The sequence below is a fragment of the Danio rerio genome, chromosome 11 (genome assembly GCF_052040795.2).
Source record: "Danio rerio strain M-AB ecotype USA chromosome 11, GRCz13ab, whole genome shotgun sequence".
Classification (NCBI taxonomy): Eukaryota; Metazoa; Chordata; class Actinopteri; order Cypriniformes; family Danionidae; genus Danio; species Danio rerio.
In genome coordinates this window covers 1547513-1575058 of record NC_141031.1, presented here as the reverse complement: position 1 = coordinate 1575058, position 27546 = coordinate 1547513, and the positions used below count along the sequence as shown (strand labels likewise).

The window sequence follows — 27546 nt, the reverse complement described above, 5'->3', positions numbered from 1 at the left end:
TGCTACTTTGCCTTATGGTGAATGCAGTAAGTGACTATAGATATATTATCAATAACCTGTTAAGCACAAATTTCAAAACATACAAAAACGTAAAAAACTTAATCCTATGAAATGTTCTGCCTTTGTGCTTTGTTTTCTTTGTTTGCTCGTTACTACACTCGTAGACAGCGCTTAAGTCCAGCATCTTCACGTAATAACACTGTGTTGACTAGTGCGGTTGAATGACATTTGTCCTGGGTGCACTGTACCAATGTGGCGGCGCTATAGACGCATGCTCAGGGTCCCTATGCGATATCTAGTGTATATATCTATGTCACAAATTGAGGAGCGGGGAAAGGAGGCGGAGTGGCGTGACAACGCGGGGAATCCTTCACAAACTGAGGAGCGATCACAAACCGAAAGTGGCGAGAGCGTCAAAGTAGCCAGAAGTCATTCATTTTTTAACGAGAACCGGCGGCAAGAAACAGCGGCGCGTCTTCATTGGCTATGACGCGGTTCGGCGGCAAGCAATCAGAATGAAGTAGTCCACCGCCTGAGCGGAGTTCAGAGAACACAGACCTGTAAACTTTGGTTCCGACCACAGTTGTTCCCAAGAGTTTGATTATTGCGGTTCCTGGATTTTCAATTATTAAAAATCGCGACGACGTGGGGCCCCCTAATCACGCGGGGCCCCCCCGCGGTGCGTGCCCTGCGGGCCCGTCCGCTACGCCACTGTCTGAATCAGTGTTGCATTTGAATGTTTGGTAAAATGTGTAGCTGCACTACCACAAAGAGCCCGCTAGAGGGAAACCCAGGCCAAGCATTCTGTACCTGTACGTTCACAGAGAAACCACTGTAATTAACGCTGCTGAATGCCTGTTAAATAATAAATAATAGCACTGATATGATTAACATCAACACACGCCTAGCACAAATAAGACCATAAAAGGTAAAAAAAACAACAACATTAAAATATTGTGCATTGTTTAAATACCAACAATGCACAATATAAAATACCAGTTATAATCTTTAATAATAATAATAATAATAATAAGTAGAATCACCATCATCATCATCATCATCATCATCATCATCATCATCATCATCATCATCATCTTCATCATCATCGTCATCATCATCATCATCATCTTCATAAATACTACTAATAATAATAATTATTATTAATAATAATAATCTTAAACAATAGTAATAATAATAATAATAATAATATTTATAATTATCAATAATAAGAACAATAATATTAAATAATAATACTTATAATAATAATTATCATTATTATAAAACTAAAGTGAGTGAAAGAAGTGAAGTGAAGCGAAGCATTTTTAGGTGACGATTATATGACATATGACGATTATCAATGCACATCGATCTTGTATAAAACCACAGCAATGACAAAATATTGACATTTCTAAAGCATAATTTAAATGCATAAATGCATAGGATCAATATTTTTATAATAGTTTCATAATAATAATATTAGCAGGCTAATAATAATAATATTAATAACAATAAAACTAATATTAATATGCTAGAAATAATAATAATAATAATAATAATAATAATAATAAAAATAACAAAAATAGGCTAGAAATAATAATAATAATAATAATAATAATAATAATAACATAAATAAATAAATAAATGAAAAAATATACTAATAATAATAATAATAACAATAAAATAACAAAAATGAATAAAAAATGAAAATAAATAATGATAACAATAATAATAATAATAATAATAATAATAATAATTATAATAATAATAATATTAAAAAATAAAATAACAAAATAGCAAACAAATAAATAAAATAATTATAATAAAAACAATATTAATAATAATAATGACAATAATAATAGTAATAATAATGATAATAATAATAACAAATAAACAAACAAATTATACAAACAATAAACAAAGTAATTAATTAATTAATAAAAATAAATTATAAATAATAGCAATAATAATAACAATAATAATAATAATTACAACGATAATAAATGAAATAATAATTAATTAATAAAAATTAATTAAAAAAATACAACAACAACAACACCAATAATAATTATAATAATAAACGAATGAATAAATTGATTAATAAAATAAATAAATAATAATATTAATTATTATTATTATTGTAAAAATATTAACAACAGCAAATAAATAACAAGAATTGATAAAAATATACCAAATATGAATAAATCTAAAGGGATTGACTGTCATATCCTCAGCTGTCTCCGCGTCTTCAACTCGCGCATGCGCACTCTGGCTCTCCTCCTCAGCGCTGCTGTTTCTGTCAAACTGAATCTGCTCTCAGTCATTGACGGGCGCAGCTCGGCATTTCTCTCCATCACCGCGGGTTTCCTCCTCCATGGCCGCATCAGATGGACCAGAGGACTGCGTCGTGCAGAGAGGAAGATCTCAGAGCGACCCGAGCATCCTCACCGAGACTCGTGTCGTGCCAGGTGAGTCGAAAAACACCGATTTTCGCGGTATTTATGACTCGACATCTGAATTTATACACTGCGGAGGGGTGGTGGAGATACTGATGGCGTCTTCAGAGGAACCGCAAACATGATGGCATGACTGGCAAGATGTCTGTGCACATGCATTATGATGATGCAGAAGATGAAGAGCATCAGAGACTGTGTGCGTGTGTGTGTTCATGCTTCATGTCTGTGTGTGTTCTGGTGCTGAGGAGATGCTGTGGGCTTCCCCATGACTGATGGATGCAGGATATTGGAAAAATCTGACATTGAGATAGTTTGTTTATATATATGAAGGCTTGGATAGCTCTATTTGGAGATAAATCATTGATTAGGATTGATTGGGGTGATTGACTATGGCTGTGAATCATGTATAAACAAATAATAAACAAATTACAAGCAAAATAATTACAATAAAGCAACAAAAAAAGTCAAATAAACAGTGCTTTAGGGTTTTCCACAGAGTCAAACAGTATTCTGGTACAGAAGTTGAATAACGAACAGTAAAATAACATTGTATATATATTAATTGTGATTAATTCAGTAAAATAGTTCCTCATTTAAGTTACAAATGTGCTTTTTAGTGTGCCTGAACGTTTAAAACTCATTTAAAATCCATGTAAATGATGAACTTTCACTCTGTTATCAGGTCCGTAGCCTGCTTGGTGAAAAAGTGGTTCTGTTTTCCTAAAATATGGACCTTTTCGAAGTTACAGTGCATCCGGAGAGTATTCACAGCGCTTCACTATTTCCACATTTGTTTATGTTACAGCTTTATTCCAAAATTGATTTATTTCCTCAACATTCTGCACACAATCCCCTATAATGACAGTGTGAAAAAGAGTGTTTGAAGATGTTGCAAATGTATTAATCATAGTGAAGCGCTGTCTATACTCTATGGATGCGCTGTAATCGCCTAATATTCTGTTTAGTTATGAGGTTAAATCAACCCAGGCTCATTGTGGAAATGTAGTCCCGCGGACGTTTCTGGAGACCGTGGAATACGTCCTGGCGGGTACGTACGGCTGCAGTTTTTGTTTTTGTGAATCCGCGAGATGCCGATGTTGTGCACTTTTTTGCACCTCAGACGCCTCTCGCGAGTGCGGTTCGCGCCTGCGCTGTTCTCACGTGAACCCACCAGAGGCCGCTGTCCGACTGACCGGATGATTGACTGCGCGACCGGCCAATCGGCCGACCCGCCCTCCTCCTTCCCTGAACCCAACGAATTTTACCGCCCGCCCGCTCGCTTCCCGAAACCCGAGCAACAGTTTACAAAAGCCGTCCAAATAAAGAAAAGCCCTGATTTTGGGGGGTGTTATTTTGGAAGGGCACTTTCTATCCAAGACTAAAAAGGGCATGTGCACTGCACAGGTTGAGCCCTATGTGTGGATGTGCCTGATCCGCTACGTAAAACATATGTTGGAATAGTTGACGGTTCATTCCAGGAAGGAAATTACGGCAGTGAGATTTCTTTTACGGTGCATTATTCTCTGTTAGCGTGTGTGCAGGGCTTCCTCCTGACGGCTGATGTGGGCTCAGGGATTGAGATGTGTTAAAAGCTGTTTGTTTGGACACAGACAGGTGCTGGACGTTTATCCTTGGATTTGGAGCTGATGGCGCAGTTTCAGTACATGTTGACATAGTAAACTGATGAACACTCTCAGTGATGAGCTGTGCTACTGTACTGGAGACTTGTACTACACTCTCAGAAATAAAGGAGAGCTGTCACTAGGGTGGTACCTTTTCAAAAAGTACCTAAAAGGTCCATATTAATACCTCAAGGGTACATATTAGTACCTAAAAAGTACAAAAGGGTTCCTCTTAATTTTTTTAGTTACTAATATATGCTTTTGAGGTACCAATATGGACACTTTAAGTACAAGCGTGTACCTTCCTCAAACTCCCAGATCTTATGAGCTCAGGGCTCTCTCCCGGGGAAGCATGCCAAACAAACAAGCTTTAGAATCAATCATCTAATAAGTGTGAACTCTTGAAATTCATCTGTTGAACACAAAAGAAGATATTCTGAAAAATGCTGGATACCTGTAACCATTGACTTCCATAGTATGAAGAACAAATGGAAATCAATGGTTACCGGTTTTCAGCTCTCTTCAAAATGCCTTTTTTTCTGTTCTTATAACTCATAAAGGTTTAAGACAAGTAAAGGCTGAGTGAATAATGACAGTATTGAAATTCTTGCGTGAACCACCCCTTTAAGGATGCACGTTGGTCCATATGTTAACATTAGTACCCTATGTAATATTGCCAATATGCTTCATAACAAAATGCGACATGGCAGTGGAGCCAGTGGCCGAGTTTCTCTTGTGTTTCAGTCTAGAGACGGATCCTTTCATCCGCTGCACACCCACTGCGGCTTTCATCTCGCTCTCCAGCTGCACTCCAGAAACAGCCAAAGATGAGCAGATACAGTACAGGAGGACATTCAGGACTTCACACACACACTCCTAACTACATCACAATATGGACCAGACTAGACAAGTGACCATATTCAATAATTCAGTATATCGTGATTATGAAAATGCTCAATATTAGTGTTGTGGGCACTTCCAAAACTGTTATACATTTTTTTTTTTACTTTGGCAGTGGCGTCTTGGTGGCTCAGTGGTTGGCACTGTCCTCACAGAAAGAAGGTCGATGGTCGGGTGCTCCAGTTTCCCCCACAGTCCAAACACATGCGCTATAGGGGAACTGGGTGAACTAAATTGGCCTTAGTGTAAGAGTGTGTGTGTAAATGTGAGTGTGGATGGGTGCTTCCCAGTACTGGGTAGCGGCTGAAAGGGCATCTGCTTCATAAAACAAATGCCAGAACAGTTGCCAGTTCATTTCACTGTGGCGACCCCTGATAAGTAAGGGAGTAAGCTCAAGGAAAATGAATGAATGAATGAATGAATGAATATATATATACAATAAAGTAATACATTATTTTAGTATTGTTTGGGGTGTTGGGGGGCTATTCTACCCGTTATAGTAATCTATTTTGCCGCTTAATATTATACAGACAGAGAGACTGTGCAGACTGGTGAACAGCAGGTTTAGGGTTGAATTTGAGTGCACAGATGAAGCCCACTCTAACTAACCACTGAGCAGTTAGTCAGAGATTCTGCTGTGCTGTTCAGCATTAAGGGTCCTTCCTCCACACACTGGTGGGCAGCAGGAAGACTGAAGGGTCTTTTAAAGCTGAGCCTCTGTGTCGTTCACTGGACACACTGACTCACCAGCTAAACACACACTCACATGTCTCAAACTGATTATCTGCGATACTGTAATGCTTTCTGTGCATGCAATCAAGTCAACTCCCCTAGTCAACCATAACCATAACAGCTAAACTCATCTACTCACTAGTCAACAGCTAAACTCATCTACTCACTAGTCAACAGCTAAACTCATCTACTCACTAGTCAACAGCTAAACTCGTCTACTCACTAGTCAACAACGAAACTCGTCTACTCACTAGTCAACAGCTAAACTCATCTACTCACTAGTCAACAACTAAACTCATCTACTCACTAGTCAACATCTAAACTCATCTACTCACTAGTCAACAGCTGAACTCATCTACTCACTAGTCAACAGCTAAACTCATTTACTCACTAGTCAACAGCTAAACTCATCCACTCACTAGTCAACAGCTAAACTCATCTACTCACTAGTCAACAGCTAAACTCATCTACTCACTAGTCAACAGCTAAACTCATCTACTCACTAGTCAACAGCTAAACTCATCTACTCACTAGTCAACAGCTAAACTCATCTACTCACTAGTCAACAGCTAAACTCATCTACTCACTAGTCAACAGCTAAACTCATCTACTCACTAGTCAACAGCTAAACTCATCTACTCACTAGTCAACAGCTAAACTCATTTACTCACTAGTCAACAACTAAACTCATCTACTCACTAGTCAACATCTAAACTCATCTACTCACTAGTCAACAACTAAACTCATCTACTCACTAGTCAACAGCTAAACTCATCTACTCACTAGTCAACAGCTAAACTCATTTACTCACTAGTCAACAGCTAAACTCATCTACTCACTAGTCAACAGCTAAACTCATCTACTCACTAGTCAACAGCTAAACTCATCTACTCACTAGTCAACAACTAAACTCATCTACTCACTAGTCAACAACTAAACTCATCTACTCACTAGTCAACAGCTAAACTCGTCTACTCACTAGTCAACAGCTAAACTCATTTACTCACTAGTCAACAACTAAACTCATCCACTCACTAGTCAACAGCTAAACTCATCTACTCACTAGTCAACAGCTAAACTCATTTACTCACTAGTCAACAGCTAAACTCATCTACTCACTAGTCAACAGCTAAACTCATCTACTCACTAGTCAACAGCTAAACTCATCTACTCACTAGTCAACAACTAAACTCATCTACTCACTAGTCAACAGCAAAACTCATCTACTCACTAGTCAACAGCTAAACTCATCTACTCACTAGTCAACAGCTAAACTCATCTACTCACTAGTCAACAGCAAAACTCATCTACTCACTAGTCAACAGCTAAACTCATCTACTCACTAGTCAACAGCAAAACTCATCTACTCACTAGTCAACAGCTATACTCATCTACTCACTAGTCAACAACTAAACTCATCTACTCACTAGTCAACAGCTAAACTCATTTACTCACTAGTCAACAGCTAAACTCATCTACTCACTAGTCAACAGCTAAACTCATCTACTCACTAGTCAACAACTAAACTCATCTACTCACTAGTCAACAGCTAAACTCATCTACTCACTAGTCAACAGCTAAACTCGTCTACTCACTAGTCAACAGCTAAACTCATCTACTCACTAGTCAACAACTAAACTCATCTACTCACTAGTCAACAGCTAAACTCATCTACTCACTAGTCAACAGCTAAACTCATCTACTCACTAGTCAACAGCTAAACTCATCTACTCACTAGTCAACAGCTAAACTCATCTACTCACTAGTCAACAGCTAAACTCATCTACTCACTAGTCAACAGCTAAACTCATCTACTCACTAGTCAACAACTAAACTCATCTACTCACTAGTCAACAGCAAAACTCATCTACTCACTAGTCAACAGCTAAACTCATCTACTCACTAGTCAACAGCTAAACTCATCTACTCACTAGTCAACAGCAAAACTCATCTACTCACTAGTCAACAGCTAAACTCATCTACTCACTAGTCAACAGCAAAACTCATCTACTCACTAGTCAACAGCTATACTCATCTACTCACTAGTCAACAGCTAAACTCATCTACTCACTAGTCAACAACTAAACTCATCTACTCACTAGTCAACAACTAAACTCATCTACTCACTAGTCAACATCTAAACTCATCTACTCACTAGTCAACAACTAAACTCGTCTACTCACTAGTCAACAGCTAAACTCATCTACTCACTAGTCAACAGCTAAACTCATTTACTCACTAGTCAACAGCTAAACTCATCTACTCACTAGTCAACAGCTAAACTCATCTACTCACTAGTCAACAGCTAAACTCATCTACTCACTAGTCAACAACTAAACTCATCCACTCACTAGTCAACAGCTAAACTCATCTACTCACTAGTCAACAGCTAAACTCATTTACTCACTAGTCAACAGCTAAACTCATCTACTCACTAGTCAACAGCTAAACTCATCTACTCACTAGTCAACAGCTAAACTCATCTACTCACTAGTCAACAACTAAACTCATCTACTCACTAGTCAACAGCTAAACTCGTCTACTCACTAGTCAACAGCTAAACTCGTCTACTCACTAGTCAACTGCTAAACTCATCTACTCACTAGTCAACAACTAAACTCATCTACTCACTAGTCAACAACTAAACTCATCTACTCACTAGTCAACAGCTAAACTCATCTACTCACTAGTCAACAGCTAAACTCATCTACTCACTAGTCAACAGCTAAACTCATCTACTCACTAGTCAACAGCTAAACTCATCTACTCACTAGTCAACAGCTAAACTCATCTACTCACTAGTCAACAGCTAAACTCATCTACTCACTAGTCAACAGCTAAACTCATCTACTCACTAGTCAACAGCTTAACTCATCTACTCACTAGTTAACTAAACTCATCTACTCACTAGTCAACAGCTAAACTCATCTACTCACTAGTCAACAGCTAAACTCGTCTACTCACTAGTCAACAGCAAAACTCATCTACTCACTAGTCAACAGCTAAACTCATCTACTCACTAGTCAACAGCTAAACTCATCTACTCACTAGTCAACAGCTAAACTCGTCTACTCACTAGTCAACAGCTAAGCTCGTCTACTCACTAGTCAACAACTAAACTCATCTACTCACTAGTCAACAGCTAAACTCATCTACTCACTAGTCAACAGCTAAACTCATCCACTCACTAGTCAACAGCTAAACTCATCTACTCACTAGTCAACAGCTAAACTCATCTACTCACTAGTCAACAGCTAAACTCATCTACTCACTAGTCAACAGCTAAACTCATCTACTCATTAGTCAACAACTAAACTCATCTACTCACTAGTCAACAGCTAAACTCATCTACTCACTAGTCAACATCTAAACTCGTCTACTCACTAGTCAACATCTAAACTCATCTACTCACTAGTCAACAACTAAACTCATCTACTCACTAGTCAACAACTAAACTCATCTACTCACTAGTCAACAACTAAACTCATCTACTCACTAGTCACGCATGTGTATGGACTGTGGGGGAAACAAACCGGACCACCCGGAGGAAACCAACGGTAACACGGGGAGAACATGCAAACTCCACACAGAAACGTCAACTGATTCAGCCGGGACTTAAACCAGCGTCCTTCTTGCTGTGAGGCGACAGTGATAACCACTAAGCCACTGTGCGACACATGCAAAGCCACCAAAAACAACAACAACAACAACAACCATTCACAAAGTTTTACACACCCCCACCTCCCGGTCTCTTGCATGTTCAATTATTAATAATTCTGTCTGATTTGACGGTATAATCAGAGTTGACAGAGAAACTGTGACGGGCTTCGTCCTCAATCTCAGCATTAATGCAGTATAAGCAGTGTGGTTAGCAGTCTCTTTGAAGATTCCTGCTCTGCATTAATCACCGCTCTGAATATTCACTGCCGAAATCCTACAGCTGCTAAATATAGACGGCTGATTAATAAAACATGAATACAAATGAAGGGGGTCTTAATCTAACAGTCCTCAAACCAGCGCAACATTTAAGAGTCTTATCCAATGAAAATAAGGGGGAGTCATGGATAAAAAGTGGGTTAGTGTTTGATGTGAGGGTAAAACTGATCTGATTGGATGCTGTCGTTCAGGCTGATCTAGATCAAGACACCCTGCAGAGACAAATAGACTGATCTGGGACCAGTTTCTCTAGCCAAAACAACAACCGTTTGCTGATTTAATTGAGGTTATGCTGCTCTAAGGTTAGCATACATTATTTGGTGTTTTGCTATGTGATTGCTAAGGTGTTCTGGGTGTTGTAGGTGTGTCAGTGTGTGGTTGCTAAGGTGATGCTACAAAGCTACACGAGTTTACTTGTTGACTAGATGAGTTTAGCTGTTGACTAGTGAGTAGATGAGTTTAGCTGTTGACTAGTGAGTAGATGAGTTTAGCTGTTGACTAGTGAGTGGATGAGTTTAGCTGTTGACTAGTGAGTAGATGAGTTTAGCTGTTGACTAGTGAGTGGATGAGTTTAGCTGTTGACTAGTGAGTAGATGAGTTTAGCTGTTGACTAGTGAGTGGATGAGTTTAGCTGTTGACTAGTGAGTGGATGAGTTTAGCTGTTGACTAGTGAGTGAATGAGTTTAGCTGTTGACTAGTGAGTGGATGAGTTTAGCTGTTGACTAGTGAGTGGATGAGTTTAGCTGTTGACTAGTGAGTAGATTAGTTTAGCTGTTGACTAGTGAGTAGATGAGTTTTTGTGAGTAGATGAGTTTAGCTGTTGACTAGTGAGTAGATGAGTTTAGCTGTTGACTAGTGAGTAGATGAGTTCAGCTGTTGACTAGTGAGTAGATGAGTTAGTTGTTGACTAGTGAGTAGATGAGTTTAGCTGCTGACTAGTGAGTAGATGAGTTTAGTTGTTGACTAGTGAGTAGATGAGTTTAGTTGTTGACTAGTGAGTAGATGAGTTTAGTTGTTGACTAGTGAGTAGATGAGTTTAGTTGTTGACTAGTGAGTAGATGAGTTTAGTTGTTGACTAGTGAGTAGATGAGTTTAGTTGTTGACTAGTGAGTAGATGAGTTTAGTTGTTGACTAGTAAATAGATGAGTTTAGCTGTTGATTAAATAGATGAGTTTAGCTGTACTCACTAGTCAACAACTATAATCATCTACTCACTAGTCAACAACTATACTCATCTACTCACTAGTCAACAACTAAAACTAAACTCATCTACTCACTAGTCAACAACTATAATCATCTACTCACTAGTCAACAACTATACTCATCTACTCACTAGTCAACAACTAAAACTAAACTCATCTACTCACTAGTCAACAACTAAAACTAAACTCATCTACTCACTAGTCAACTAAACTCATCTACTCACTAGTCAACAACTAAAACTAAACTCATCTACTCACTAGTCAACTAAACTCATCTACTCACTAGTCAACAGCTAAACTCATCTACTCACTAGTCAACAACTAAAACTAAACTCATCTACTCACTAGTCAACTAAACTCATCTACTCACTAGTCAACTAAACTCATCTACTCACTAGTCAACAACTAAAACTAAACTCATCTACTCACTAGTCAACAGCTAAACTCATCTACTCACTAGTCAACAACTAAAACTAAACTCATCTACTCACTAGTCAACAGCTAAACTCATCTACTCACTAGTCTAAACTCATCTACTCACTAGTCAACAGCTAAACTCATCTACTCACTAGTCTAAACTCATCTACTCACTAGTCAACAACTAAACTCATCTACTCACTAGTCAACATCTAAACTCTTCTACTTAGTAATCAACAGATAACATTGTTTACTCACTAGTCAACAGTTAAACTCATCCACTCACAAGTCAACAGCTTAAAATTTCCCTCGTAGCAAACTGACGGTAAAAGGGGCGTGGTTTTTTGCCTTTGACGTCACACAAACCTTAAACAAGATCCTGCTCTGTTTCTGGGTTGTTTAACTTGCGATAATGACTTTACTGCATTAATCTGGCCCTCATGAAGGACTCCGCATGCATGTCCTGAGTGTGTATTATAATATTTGCTGACCTCTGTTCTTGAAGCGCTGGCGGTGACGTGACATTAATAAATGCGAGTCCTGTGACATTATTTGAGGCATGCTGGGAAGTGTCAGGAAAAGCAGGCGGTCTAAAAAAAGGCACCTGCCTCTGTGTTCCCCCGAGGACTGAGCAAACGCTGCTAAAGAGCGAGGTTAAGAGACGGAGGCCCTGCCAAACAGAGAGAACGTTTCTGCACAACCTCCTGCTACTGCTGAGACAACCATTAATACAGTTTGTCTGTGCGATGGAAACACAAGTACCGATCTCAAACCCACGTATGGTTGAAATCAGAAGTGTATATACAGCTTGCAGAATCTGCAAAATGGCAATTATTTTAGTACAATAAGAAGGACTGTGTTGACTTTATTCTTCACGTTTGAGTGGAAGCAACCATTGAAATCTTTTGGCTCCAGACTTCTGTTCTCATTCACTTCCATTGGTTTTTAGACGTTAAACACAGCTCGTTCTGCTGCTTGTTGCAATCTGATATTTTCCATATTATTACTGTACTGTTACTATTCTATACTAACTATATTATTTTACTTTTTGTAGTCATGAACACACTCGTTTGTAGAGGAAGCGGTTTGACCGTTTTCTTCATTCATTCATTCATTTTCTTGTCGGCTTAGTCCCTTTATTAATCCGGGGTCGCCACAGCAGAATGAACCGCCAACTTATCCAGCAAGTTTTTTTACGCAGCGGATGCCCTTCCAGCCGCAACCCCTCTCTGGGAAAACCGTTTTCTTTCACTTGGTAATTTCTCCCATAGTTGAGTAAATCTGGAGATCTAAAGTAATCTCAAAAACAAGCACACCTCTGCATTGCAAAATAAGAGCAATAAATAGCATATAACTTTTATTTTTAAGATATTTCGAATTAAGTCAATTAAAAACCATATACACTCACCGGTCACTTTATTAGGTACACCAGGCCAACTGCTCTTTCTGTCTCAACTGCAAATTTCTAATCAGCCAATCACATGGAAGCAACTCAATGCATTTAGGCATGTAGACATGATCAAGACGATCTTCTGCAGTTCAAAGCGAGCATCAGAATGGGGAAGAAAAGTGTCTTCGAACGTGGCACGGTTGTTGCTGCCAGACGGGCTGCTGCATCAGTAACTCAAATAAGCACTCGTTACAACCGAGGTCTGCAGAAGAGCATCTCTGAACACACAACACCTCCAACCTTGAGGCGGATGGGCTACAGCAGCAGAAGAGCACACCGGGTGCCGCTCCTGTCAGCTAAGAACAGGAAACTGAGGCTACAATTCACACAGACTCACCAAAACTGGACAATAGAAGATTGGAGAAACGTTGCTGCTCTGATGAGTCTCCATTTCTGCTGACACATTCAGATGCTCGACTCACAATTGGGCATCAACAACATGAAAGCATGGATCCATCCTGCCTTGTATCAGCGGTTCAGGCTGGTGGTGGTGGTGTAATGGTGTGGGGGAGATTATCTTGGCACACTTTGACCCCATTACCAGTTGAGCATCGTGTAAAACACAACAGCCTACCTGATTATTGTTGCTGACCATGTGCATCCCTTTATGAGCACAGTGTCTCCATCTTCTGATGGCTACTTCCAGCAGGATAACACACCATGTCATAAAGCCTGAATCATCTCAGACTGGTTTCTTGAACATGACGATGAGTTCACTGTACTCAAATGGCCTCCACAGTCCCCAGACCTCAATCCAATAGAGCAGCTTTGGGATGTGGTGGAACGGGAAATTGGCATCATGGATGTGCAGCCAATAAATCTGCAGCAACTGTGTGATGCTATCATGTCAATATGGAGCAAAATCTCTGAGGAATATTTCCAGTACCTTATTATATCTATACCATGAAGGATTAATGCAATTCTGAAGGCAAAAGGGAAACAACCCAGTACTAGAAAGGTGTACCTAATAAAGTGGCCAGTGAAGGTATGCTGTAATGTAAATATCTATGTAAAATATCTCTTTCAGGGCAGTTTAAAATAAAAGTAATATGCATTTTGGTTCAATAATTATCATTATGTATGACAGAATATTCTCAGACCTCCAGTGACTGATGAGTGTTTTCATGAGCGTCTGCTGCTCTTCAGTCGCTCTGTGACTCTTACGTTCGATGGTTTTGTGTCCACCTGGCTGACAGCAGGAGGGTTTCGCGGTGTTGCGCTTTGCGCAAGATCTGCACAAGGTCACTGATGACCCATCAGTTTAACATGACCTTCACTTTCACTGAAGAACGGAGAGAGAAAGTACATGCATGAACTAATGAAACCTTTGCTGTACAGTGTGACGGATCAGAACCTTGTTGGAATCAGATCGTGAAGTCCCTAAAGAATCCCTTAATAGACAACCAAAGTAGCATTAAGTCTATGTAAAATTCACTTATATAACCTCTTCATCAGTTTTCCACTACAGTCTGCGAGCCTGAAGGCACAGATCTGCATGTTAAACTCCCATCGCAAGCCTCTCCTCTGGCTAGTTTTGCATGTCTTGTTTTTGCTGACTGCTGTGCATGCTATAAAAAGCAGTCATTTTCTTCACCGCCAGTCTTTTCTCATTTGTGGAGAGCTGTTGGCGTTTGAGCTAATCTGCTCTCCGTGTGCACATTTAATGAAGTGTGGGGCGTCTGGAGTGAAGGCTACAGTTCATAATCTCTCTCTGCTCTCTCAAGCCTGCGTTTGCAAGCTGGTCAGCATCAAAGCAAACACTCGCAGTTTCTCTCGTTCAAGATTCACACTGAAGTCCCGCCCTCCACTGTCACTCCCTCAAACCAGCCAATGGGAGGCAGGTTGGGGGGATATTTATTTTGACATCCAGAAGCTTCAATGAGGAAAAAATATTGAATAAATAATATTAACAGAAATAATATGCCAAAATTAAGTGATTTTTTACCTAAAACAAGCAAAATAATCTGCCGATGGGTGAAGCATAATCATGTTGTTTTTCGATTGGACTTGAGATGACTTTGCTTCACCCATTGGCAGATTATTTTGGCTTATTTCTGAAAACAAACTAATATTTTTGCTTGTCTAGAAAATGCTTCTTGATTTAAAATTTTCTAGATATTTGGACTAGAAAGACGACAAAAAATCTCATCAGTGTAGGATTAGTATATACAACAGTGGGTTACATATGGACAAAGCCTACCATTGGGTTAAGGTTAGGGTTAGGGTTAACTTGCACCATTCAGATTCATCATTCATCATCAACTTAGTTGAAAACCTGCTTATTTAGATTAGCTTATCTTACATTGATTATTGTTTTTTAATCTTATTGTGTTGTTATATTGCTGCCATTTTGCAACTGCTGCTTCTTTTATGGTTTATTTAATGTTTATGTTTTTTTATTGCTTCTTATGTACAGTGAGCTTGCGTGGTTTGAAAGGCACCTCAAATAAAATGTAATTATTATTATTATTATTTAATAATAATAACAATAATAATCATAATTAATATTATTTTTATTAAAATATTTTCTTACCATTATTATTATTTTTTTATGATTATGATAATAATAGTATAATAATAATAATAATGATAATAATAATAATAATTATTAATTAATTATTATAATTATTGTTATTACTATTATTATTATTATTATTATTATTATTATTATTATTATTATTATTAACAATAATAATAATAATAATAATAATTATTATATTTTATTAATTTATTAATATATACACTTATTTATTATTATTATTATTATTATCATTATTTTATTATTATTATTATTATTATTATTATTATTAAAAATATTTTCTTACCATTATTATTTTTTTATGATTATGATTATTAATATATTTTATATTTTATTATTTTATTAATATATATACTTATTTATTTATTTATTATTATTATTACTTTATTATTATTACTAATATTATTATTATCATTATTATTATTCTAAAAAAAATTTTCGGCTTAGTCCTTTTATTAATCGGGGGTCGCCACAGCTGGATGAACCGCCAACTTAACCAGCACATGCCCTTCCAGCTGCAACCCATCTCTGGGAAACATCCAAACACACTCACACTCGTACACTATGGACAATTTAGCCTACCCAATTCACCTGTACCACATTTCTTCGGACCGTGGGGAAACCGGAGCACCCAGAAAAAACCCACGCGGATGCGGGGAGAACATGCAAACTCCACACAGTGGAATTAACAGCCAACTTATCTAGCATAGGTTTTATACAGCGTATGCCCTTCCAGCCACAACCCAGTACTGGGAAACACCCACACACTCTCACAGTCCTTACATCATAATCTCATCCAATTCCTCAGTTTGTCACGGGACATGAACAGTATGTTCCTAAATGAAAGTGAAACTGCTGAACTTCACTTAAAGTCGACAAATTAAAAATGAAACACTTAAAATAACATGAAATTCTGGAGGAAACACTGATAGGCCAGTGTTGCGGTGTTAATCATTTTATACTGAAAGTTTCCGTCTAAAATGCTTTCCTTGGTCCTATCCATATTTCTTTACATGATGAACACATGTTGGCCACAACTGGAAATAAAAAAAAAGCTGCAACCATGTTATTTCTTTTGATGCGTTAAATGTTCCAAATTGGTCGCATGTGTTAACGTGCTAATTTTGTCAGCATAATGATACATTTATACAATTACAAACTCCACTGCAGCCCAAACCTTTCTGCTTATTTTCTAATAATCATTAATAATTCGTTCACTTAAAATCGAGAAAGTAAAAAGAATTTAAGCTGTGCAAATATGCAGTGTATTGTTGGGTAAACTAGTACAACAGATCTAAGTAAGAGAAGCATTTTTGTAGTGTGTGTTTGTTGTCAGTTTGGTCCAAAGCTGCAGAGTCCCCCGTAAGGTCATGTGTATGTGTGTGTGTTTGTGTGTGTTTGTGTTTGGGGGCTGGGTTTCTGACCTCCACAGGGAGCCCCATATGCCCAGTGTTCATCCCGATGTTCTGCTGTTTGATCTCCATGCTAATTTGCAGCAGCCCTGAGGGAGTGCACTCGAAAGCCGTCATCCATGCTGCAAGTGTCTTTATGAATGATTCACGCAGTGACCTAAATGCTTGCAGAGCTGAATAACACTGAATACGCACACTGGGTAAAAAACACGCCCACCTGATCCTGCTCCTCCTCGAACCCGACTGAAGCTCCTGCATTAACACAGCATGATACGACAGTCTTTATTAATGAGTGCACAGATTGTTGTGGAGAATCATCTGAGAAAATGGAGGCTGTTTTGCATCTGATGATGATGATGATGATGGTAATGGGGAGATTTCCCTGGTTCTGGGAGGTGATTAGGACATCATGCAGACATTCAGCTGGACGGATGTATCAACCCAGGCTCATTGGAGATATGTGCCCAGAGATACATTGTTGAGAATCAACAAATATGTACGCTGGACTGCCTCTTCCTGCAGTTTTTGTTTTCTGTGTAGGTGGAGTAGACGTTTATAAAACCCAACAGGTTATTGTGAGAATGGGTTTAGGCTTGGGGTAGGTGTAGACTTTCATAAAACTCAATAGATTGTACTTTGTGTCATGTACAAGACATTAAATTTACAAAAAAACCTGCAAGTTTGTACAGCTGAAGAGCTGTAATCCCACCCGCTTGGATTTTAAGTCCCACCCACTTGTAGCTGAAGTCCCACCCACTTGGATTTTAAGTCCCACCCACTTGTAGCTGAAGTCCCACCCACTTGAATCTCATGTCCCACCCACTTGAATCTCAAGTCCCACCCACTTGGAGCTCAAGTCCCACCCACTTGAATCTAAAGTCCCACCCACTTGGAGCTCAAGTCCCACCCACTTGAATCTCAACTCCCACCCACTTGGAGCTCAAGTCCCACCTATTTGTAGCTCAAGTCCCACCCACTTGGAATTTAAGTCCCACCCATTTGAAGCTCAAGTCCCACCCGCTTACATATCAAGTCACACTCACTTGGATCTCAAATCCCACCCACATGGATCTCAAGTCCCTCCTATTTGGAGCTCAGGTCCCACCCATTAGGAGCTCAAGTCCCACCTACTTGGATCTCAAGTCCCACCCCCTTGGAGCTCAAGTCAGACCTATTTGTAGCTCAAGTTCCTCCCACTTAGATCTCAAGTCCCACCCACTTGGAATTTAAGTCCCAACCATTTGAAGCTCAAGTCCCACCCACTTACATATCAAGTCACACTCACTTAGATCTCAAGTCCCACCCATTTGGAATTTAAGCTCCACCCATTTAAAGCTCAAGTCCCACCCACTTACATATTAAGTCACACCTACTTAGATCTCAAGTCCCACCCACTTGGAATTTAAGTCCCACCCATTGGAAGCTCAAGTCCCACCCATTTACATATCAAGTCACACTCACATGGATCTCAAGTCCCACGCATTTGGAGCTCAGGTCACTCTCACTTGGATCTCAAGTCACACTCACTTGAAGTTTAAGTCCCACCCACTTGGAGCTCAAGTCCCACCCATTTTGAGCTCAAGTCACACCCACTTGTCTCTCAAGTCACTCTCATACGCAATAACATATTTCTTGGCTCTCAAGTCCCACCCACTTGTAGCTGAGGTCCCACCCACTTGGAGCTTAAGTCCCACCCATTTGGTGCTTAAGTCCCACCCACACACAATCAAATATTTCACAGATGTCAACTCTTGCCCACTTGTAGCTCTTGCCCTCAAGTCCCTCCCAAGTTCCACCCACTTTTTATTCTTTCATGATTTGAAGTGTTCACTATAACTGCACATTTAATACACTGTTGTGCACTTGTTTTTTGAAAGTGTAGTGAAACGTTTGTGGACAGAAAGTGTGCACTGGCAGGGCTGTCGGTAGACTTTAGTTTCTATCCGTCCAGGCTGGCACAGTGCACATGACGAATGCTTCAAATCATTGTTCTGTGCAACATTTTGGCTGTAAACAGCAGTTTTGAAAGCCAACATTTTACTCTGCTTTGGGTTGACTATATTTTTGGCCAGACTAGCAGCAGATGCGTTATTGCTATTATTACAGCTAATAATAAACCATCATTTTTCTGTCTATGTTGTTTAAGCTGCTGCTTTTATAGCATGTTTATCCGTGAACATCCCTGGAATATTAAATAAATGTTCAGGGGTTCATTTCCCAATTACTTTTTCTTTGGATTAGTCCCATGTTTATCAAGGGCCGCCACAGAGGAATGAACCGCCAACTATTCCGGCTTATATTTTACACAGTGGATGCCCTTCCAGCTGCAAACCGGTATTGGGAAACACCCATACATTGTCATTAACACACATTTATCCACTAGAGCCAATTTCATACAGTTCACCTAAAGCGCATGCGTTTGGACTGTGGGGGAAACCGGAGAATATTTGCCAACAACAGAGTTGACAGTAGCAGAGTTGACAGTAACAGAGTTGATGGTAATATTTTTGTGCCTTAGCTTATCATGGAGATGCAAAATGTACCAGCAGTCCTAAAATCTCCCACATACAGGCTTGATGCGTGCAGTTTTGCATCTCAGAAGAGCCGCTGCTGGAGGACGTTTGGCCTGTGGAAGTGAATGGAGAGTCGGATGCATTAGTCATTAGTCATTCTCTGTGTTCAGCTCACTTTCACAGCGCTGGAAACGTTCCCAACCTGTGGTGTTTTATCTGTCTCAGAGGAGTCGCTCATCATCTTTCTCATTACCACAGCAGACTATACTGCACCTCTGGGTTCTGCCGCCGCTCACATTATATAGAGCTTTTACCATGATTTACAAATAACAACGTGTTCTTTTTTAATGCATTAAATTGATAATGAAATAAACAGAATGTAAGGCAACGCTTTAGTTGAAGCCACAATTCATGCTATCAAACACTGGCTTATTGCCTGCATATTGTTGGGAGATTAGCAGGTTTTTTGTAGTTATTTTACATCCATAATCGTACCCAATACCTGAACCCAACTTCTAGCTTACTAACTATTAATAAACAGCTAATTAGCAGTTTATTGAACTACCAGTCTTAGTTATTGGTAAGTAATAGCATGAATTGTGACTTGAAATAATATTAAGTTTATTAAATATTAATTAAACATTAAAATATGGAATAAAAGGTAATGTATACAGTTAGGTTGCTTTAGTTAGTGTGCGTACTAACATTAACAAAGGATGAACAATACGTTTATTACAGTATTTATTAATCTTTGTTAACGTTAGTCAATGGTAATAAAGTTATAAAGTAAAATAACAAGCATTGGATTTTAATAATGCAATAGTAAATGTTAACTAATGGAATCTTACTGTAAAGTCTGACAATTATATACACTCACCGGCCACTTTATTAGGTACACCTAACTAGTACCAAATTAGACCCCCTTTTGCCTTCAGAGCTGCCTTAATCTTTCATGTTGTAGATTTAACAAGCTACTGGAAATATTCCTCAGAGATTTTGCTCCATATTTGACATGCAGTTGCTGGAGATTTGTCGACTGCACATCCATGATGCCAATCTCCTGTTCCAGCATATACGAAAGGTGCTCTATTAACTATTGCATAGAGATCTGCTGACTGTCGTGGCCATTTGAGTACAGTGAACTCATCGTCATGTTCAGGAAACCAGTCTGAGATGATTGAGCTTTATGACATGCTGCGTTATCCTGCTGGAAGTAGCCATCAGAAGATGGAGACACTGTGCTCATAAAGGGATGGACATGGTCAGCAGCAATACTCAGGTAGGCTGTGGCGTTGATGCTCAATTGGTACTAATGGACCCAATTGAAAATATCCTCCACACCATTACACCACCACCACCAGCCTGAGCCAATACAAAGCAGGATAGATCCATGCTTTCATGTTGCTGATGCCAAATTCTGACCCCACCATACCGCTCACTGGAAACCATTTTCTGTAAGCCCTAGCCTCTTAATGGCCAAGGTGTTTTTTTACATGCATTTTTTTGTTTCTTTTAGCTTTTTGGGCTTATTGGAACCTAATTAGAATAAAAAATCAACTTTGATATTGAACCATGGGGAGTGACACTGACAACAGAAGTATCAACATGCAGGTTTAATCAGAGTCAGGCAAGCAATGGTCAACACAGGTGCAAACAGATGTATAGAGGCAGTCCAGAATCGTTGTCAAAGGATCAGGCGAGAGCTCAGAAGGGACAACTTGGAAGCGAGGCTATGGCAAACACACGGGAAAACAAGACTAAAGAAACGCGTTGTAATATCACTTTACAGCTAACAAGACTCAGCCATGTGAATGAGTGTGTGTGCTGCTTAAATAGTGTGTGTAATCAGTCTTTGACAATCCTCAGGTGGTGCGAGTGTAATCAGTCTAAATGAGGAAGCAGGTGTGTGTGGGCGAAGTGCATGTATGCATTTGTAGTCCATAAACTGGCGGATTTGTAGTTATATAATGTTTTTCAGCGGACTCTGGTGGTTAGAGGTCGCTGGTGATTGTGACAGATAGGATGTACTTTTAGAGAAAAATGATGTCCATATATGTGGACTCTAGGCGGAATTTACATAAAACCCTTTTTCCTGACTGTTTTTTTATGCATATTTAACAGAATTTTTTACTTGCTTTGACTATCAGAGAGTAAAAACAACCTTTTTTTCCAATTTTCAACAGTTAAAAATAGTGTTTGGGACATTTCATATGCTGCAAAACAGTTGCAGGATGACACTGTATGTCTGTTACAAAAATAATAAAGCATTCGGCGTAGTCCCTTATTTATCACTCACACCAATGCGAGGAGAGCATGCAAACTCCACACAGAACCAGCGACCTCCTTGCTAACCACTGAGCCACCCCGCATTATTATATTATTCATTCATCCATTTTCTTGTCGGCTTAGTCCCTTTATTAATCCGGGGTCGCCACAGCGGAATGAACCGCCAACTTTCACACACACTCACACACTACAGACTATTTAGCCTACCCAATTCACCTGTACCACATGTGTTTGGACTGTGGGGGAAACCGGAGCACCCGGAGGAAACCCACGCGAAGGCAGGGAGAACATGCAAACTCCACACAGAAACGCCAACTCAGCCGAGGATCGACCCAGCGACCTTCTTGCTGTGAGGCGACAGCACTACCTACTGCACCACTGCGTCGCCTGAATTATTATATTATATACATTTAATATTTCTTTAATTATTTTATTGCCGTTAGCGTTTATTTTAAGTGACAGTTTTGGTTTTCGCTAGCTGTAATAACCCTGAGTCACAGTGTGTTTGACAAACGTTGGTGACATTATCGAAATGAGCATGTCTCACATCATCAATATTCATTAATCCATCTTGTAAGACTTCAATGCCCACAGCTAGACAGACAAGAAACCGATTCCCCCTCTCACAGAAGCAAACTCAATGCCTTTGCATATTTAACGCTAAATGTAAACACTATTGCTCTTGTGTGCGTGCAGTCTGATGGTATTGTGTATTCTATATGGTTTAAAGTGCAGGGTAGAATCGATCATCAAGCACTCTGACAGTAGATGTGCTGTGTTGTGTAGAATCTGATGCTTTTATTTACGCCCGGCATCCACTCTGATGCCGTTCCCATGAGCCCTCTGGAGACTTTTAAACCGTGTTTATGCTGCTCCGACCGCAATCGAAAGTGTCTGTAATACAATATTTCTAAACAGTGACTGATCTCATTACACCATACTCCTTTACTCACCGCTGCAGTCTCTCCGGGGACGCTCGGCCTCTCGTTAACTTCACTTCATCATTATCAGCCATCGTTGTCATGCTCAAGAAGCGGATTTGATTTTGTGCTGCTCATCGATTGCGGTCATCACAAGCAATCAGATAAAATGTTGCATGGGGCTCCGATTGCATGATGATCATGGACACGTATTGATGCGATGAACGTTTAAAACGGGATGACAACCGCTCGATTTGAGATCATGACCTAGTTCTTTTTGTCGCCAGCTTGTTAGCAAGCACAAACAAAGCTCTTGACATTTTCCTGCACGCCGTCTGCCTCTCATCTGCATGTCCAGGACCAGTCATCCAGAAACATGGATTCTCCTACCACTGCCATGCTGATGATACCCAGCTATACCTCTCTTTTCACCCTGATGATCCCTCGGTTCCAGCTCACATCTCGGCCTGCCTGTCAGACACCTCACACTGGATGAAAGATCATCATCTTCAGCTTAACCTCGCGAAAACGGAAATGCTTGTAGTTTCTGCCAACCCGACTGAAAAGGAGGTTGTGAGGTAACTTGTTTAGGTAGCTAGCTTGAAGCCAGTGGTGCTGTCGGTAAGAACAGAGGTCCAGTCTAGTCACTCCATTTAGTTGTTTATTAACAATGACAAGGATTTGTACTTAGGATGAAAGGTATGTGTGTGTGTGTGTGTGTGTGTGTGTGTGTGTGTGTGTGTGTGGTTTTCTGCAAGGAAACAGAAATACAATGTATCAGTAATCAGTAAGGAAAAAACAAATACAAATGCTTCAGTTTACCAAACTAAGTACATAACTAAACAAATATATGGCAAACATAAAACATGAGCACTTAAGTCAACTTAAATCATGTAAAAGTAGGGATGGCTGACGTGAAACTGATGTTTCGACACAGTGTCGAGATCCCGAAGCGCAAGTGTTTCGAAACACTGCACCGAAGCATGATCCGAGGCACCCAAGTCACGTGACTAAAGTGTTTCGAAACACCTAGTCACGTGACTAAAGCGATTCAAAGCATCGATCAGCTTAGAAACGTTTCGAGACCTGGCGGATCCTCATTTGACTGCCAAGGTCATCAAACAACTTTTGTGTCATATGGCTTAGAGGACTGTGTTTGCTCCTTGATCCTATTCTTTGCGTGATGTTTTGGGTTCGAATCCCGACTTGTACAAATACTCTGAAATCATGGTTTTATGAATTTAATCCTGTTTCTGTTTTGTGTAGCCTAAATAGGATACAGCTGCAGTTACGCCATCAATTTAGCATCATTTTTGTAACACTGTAAAACAAAAATAAATATTTTTACAGTATGGATGGGTTTAGGTAGACATTACAGTTTTTCTCGATTGCTTGGATGCAGTTGTCAACTGAAACTCCACATTTTCAAAACAGTTAACACACAGGCCTAAACAGCGGCACTCATGGTCAAAATGACACATTTTGCTTGCAAAAGGCACATATCGTGTCAAAACATTTAACATATGCAACAAAAGCTAGTTTTACCTTCAAACTACACAACTTGCAAACAAGTATATGAGCTCTTTCAATTAATCATTACACAATAGACAACAAAATACAAAATACAGCACTCAAAATGCACCACCATTGCTTGCCATTGTAGCTTATAGCCAATGGCATTTGTTGTCTCTATTTGGGCTGTCAAATTCGCCTTTTTGCAAAGAATTGGATCAAGAATAAGATGTGCTTTGATTGAATATATATTGAATTCATGACATTTTTCAAACTGTGGCTGAAAACTGAAATACTGTATATAAAAAAACAGACAAAAGTAATAAAATACTGTAAATATTAGAGAAAACACATGTAAACTAATATACAGTCAAATCTATTGGGAGTATAGGACATAGCCATATTGACCTCCTCCATCAATGCTGGCACAGAACAACACAGACCTTCCATCGTTTATATAAGGTTTGCAGAATGATGGCTAATTGAAGATTTGTGTGAAGGAGTGTCAAACCGCTGCTTCAGTGATTTCATACTGATGTTGGTAGTTTTTAATAGTTAGGAATAGATGGTTTCTGTTTGGTTACCAAAACTAAAACAATGGAGTTTGGACTGCTTGAATGACATCTGTGTTAACTGTTTGGAAAAATGGTGGGGAAAATGTGTCAACCCAATGAGAAAGTGTTTACACATTTGCAAGACCGGTCCTCTGCTCTGCTGGGATAGTGATAATGAAAATGAAGAGGAACCTAGTTTCTTTAACCAGGTCAAAGCAAACTAGAAAAACTGTAATAAAATACAATAAATGGGAAATTTAATGAATAATATAAATAATTCTTGATAACTTCAGGCCACCGTTTTTGATCTAGCAACAACCCTGTTTTAAGACAAAAACAAGACATATTTATTCACAAATTGTTTATTCGGATATCAGACCAATGTTGAAACAAAACGATACAAGAGCAATGCATTACCAATTGGTTTTAAAGCATTTCAAAACAACTGTCATAGTCTGGCTTCGAAACCTATTAACCCCGCATGGAAGTCTGACACCTTAACCACTATACTATGTTACTTAAAGGATTCAGTATACAAAGTTGGGCTTAATCCCTCAATTTGTTCAACTCTTCTTTGCTGAAGCTGTTTTAGTGCAACACATAAAAAATGACCACTAGGTGTCACTGTAGAGTGGGGTTTCGAAACGTTTCGAAGCTTCGACACATTTGCTTCGAATGTTTCAGTTTTTCACGAAGCCTCGCTTTGCCCACCACTATATAAAAGCCACTTACATGGTCAAATACGCAAACACAGGAAAACAAGGGAGATCAAATTCAGTCCTCTGCAGTTCAGCCATGTGCTGCCAGAAAGTAACAAACTGTGGGCACAGGTGCAGTTAATAAAGGCCTTTAGGCAGTCCTGATTGGCCAGAGGTTGAATGAGGAGATTGGAGTGTACCATCGGAGCAGGGGTGTGACACTGAGTTTGCGGTTTAAGAACAAAACTTCTCAACACCGACTCTACACCATCACTTTTCAATCCTGATGGATGGGGCAACCATTACTGCATCCAAAATGGTGAAAAGCCTTGGAGTAACGATTGATGACCAACTAAACTTCTCTGACCACATCTCTAGAACTGCATCAGAAAGATCCGACCCTTCCTATCTGAACATGCAGCTCAACTCCTTGTTCAAGCTCTTGTTCTCTCCAGACTGGACTATTGCAACTCTCTACTAGCCGGGCTTCCAGCTAACTCTATCAAACCTCTTCAGTTGAAGTTTTATTAATGTAGAGTTAACACTTAACAAATAATGAATTCACCAGTTGCTAATGCTTAAATGATTTACAGTGTGGAGTTATTATAAAGTGTTACCAAATTTTTTTTCTTTTTTAAATATTTCCCAAATGTTTAACAGAGCAAGGAAATGTTCACAGTATGTCTGATAATATTTTTTCTTCCGGAGAAAGTCTGATTTGTTTTATTTCGCCTAGAATAAAAGCAGTTTTACGTTTGCACACACATGCACAAATTACATGTAATCGCATCCGCTTTATACAGCGTAATACTACACACTACTCTTGAGTACTTTTAAAAGGGCTACTTTTTACTCATAGTCTGAGTAATATTTACTACAGATACTTTTACTCTACTCGCACTACATTTTTAGGCAAGTAGTGGTACTTTTACTAGAGTATGATTTTTCAGTGCTCTTTCCACCACTGATTACTAGAGTCTTCAGAGTCACAGTCTTAATAGTAATTTAAACTTAATTGAAAAATTGCACTTTTTAACCCAACGGTTGGGTTTGTCCATGTTTGACCCAATGTTTATGTTGTTTTTAGAGTGTAATGATGGTAAAAACAGTTGTGCTGCTTCATACTTTTATGAAAATGATAATATATCATTATATATACTCATCATATATACTTGGGATGTACAGAAAGGTTAAAACAGCAGTAAATATGCTTTATTATATTATATTCATTCATTTTCCTTCGGCTTAGTCCCTTATTTATCACTCACACCAATGCGAGGAGAGCATGCAAACTCCACACAGAACCAGCGACCTCCTTGCTGTGAGGCAACAGTGCTAACCACTGAGCCACCGTGCCGCCTCGCATTATTATATTATTCATTCATTCATCCATTTTCTTGTCAGCTTAGTCCCTTTATTAATCCGGGGTCGCCACAGGGGAATGAACCGCCAACTTATCGCCAACTTAATTTTTCACGCATCATTTTAAGGACAATATTATTAATATTTATTTATATTTTTCCGATAGTCTACAGAACAAACCATCATTATACAATAACTTGCCTAATTACCCTAACCTGCCTAGTTACCCTAATTACCCTAGTGAAGCCTTTAAATGTCACTTTAAGCTGTATAGAAGTGTCTTGAAGGATATCTAGTCTAATATTATTTACTGTCATCATGACTAAGAGAAAATAAATCAGGTATTAGAGATGAGTTATTAAAACTATTATGATGATTAGAGATGTGTTGAACAAAATCTGCTCTCTGTTAAACAGAAATTAGGGAAATAAATAAACAGGGAAATAAATAAACACGCTATTGATTTACATTCTCGCCGTTCCAACAGCAGAGGAGATGTTCTGAAACATTCGAGCAGCCTTAAAACAGCCGAGGGAAAACACCAGAGCGCCTGGATAATTCATGGGGTTTTTCCATGCGTATTTCTCGATACGTTTCTGAAGGAGAGAGCACCGTGCATCTCCATCTGCTTCCGAGCATCGCTTTATAAATCCTCCAAAGCAGCAGCATCCCAACAGAGGGATGCCTGGTGTGTGTTGCTGGCTCGTGATTGGCTCTCGTGGGTTTCCAGTCGCTCTGCGTGGCAACAGCATCCCCGTCCGCCCAGCAACCCCCCGTTAGTGATGCTGCGCCTCTAAAGGGTAACCATGGCGACGGCGCTCTGACCCTGCTTGTGCTTTTTTCCCCCGCTGCAGCAACTGAAAGGCTTGACCTGGATTCTGCACCGCTGGTTTAGTAAGACGTGATCAGCTGACCTGCTTTACGGCGTCTGGGCTCTGTCTTGGAGAAACATCAGCTGCTCTGCATGTTTTTATGAACTTTGCATGTTTGTGGTTATATAATGGCATTGCATTAATGCGCAGTCTGGTGGAGGATGAT

General features: G+C 39.3%; 1 protein-coding gene across 4 annotated transcripts in view; it reads left to right on the top strand.

The window, feature by feature from the left end:
• The first annotated feature begins 2267 nt into the window (after window positions 1-2267).
• The window catches only part of phactr3b (phosphatase and actin regulator 3b), an 89974-nt gene continuing 64695 nt past the window's right edge, over window positions 2268-27546 (top strand). For 3 of the 4 annotated variants that reach the window (XM_087272389.1, XM_087272390.1, XM_087272388.1), the window contains exon 1: window positions 2299-2465. In XM_087272389.1, coding sequence (XP_087128515.1) covers window positions 2372-2465 — 94 coding nt within the window. In that variant the 5' untranslated portion in view covers window positions 2299-2371. 4 annotated transcript variants of the gene reach the window in all.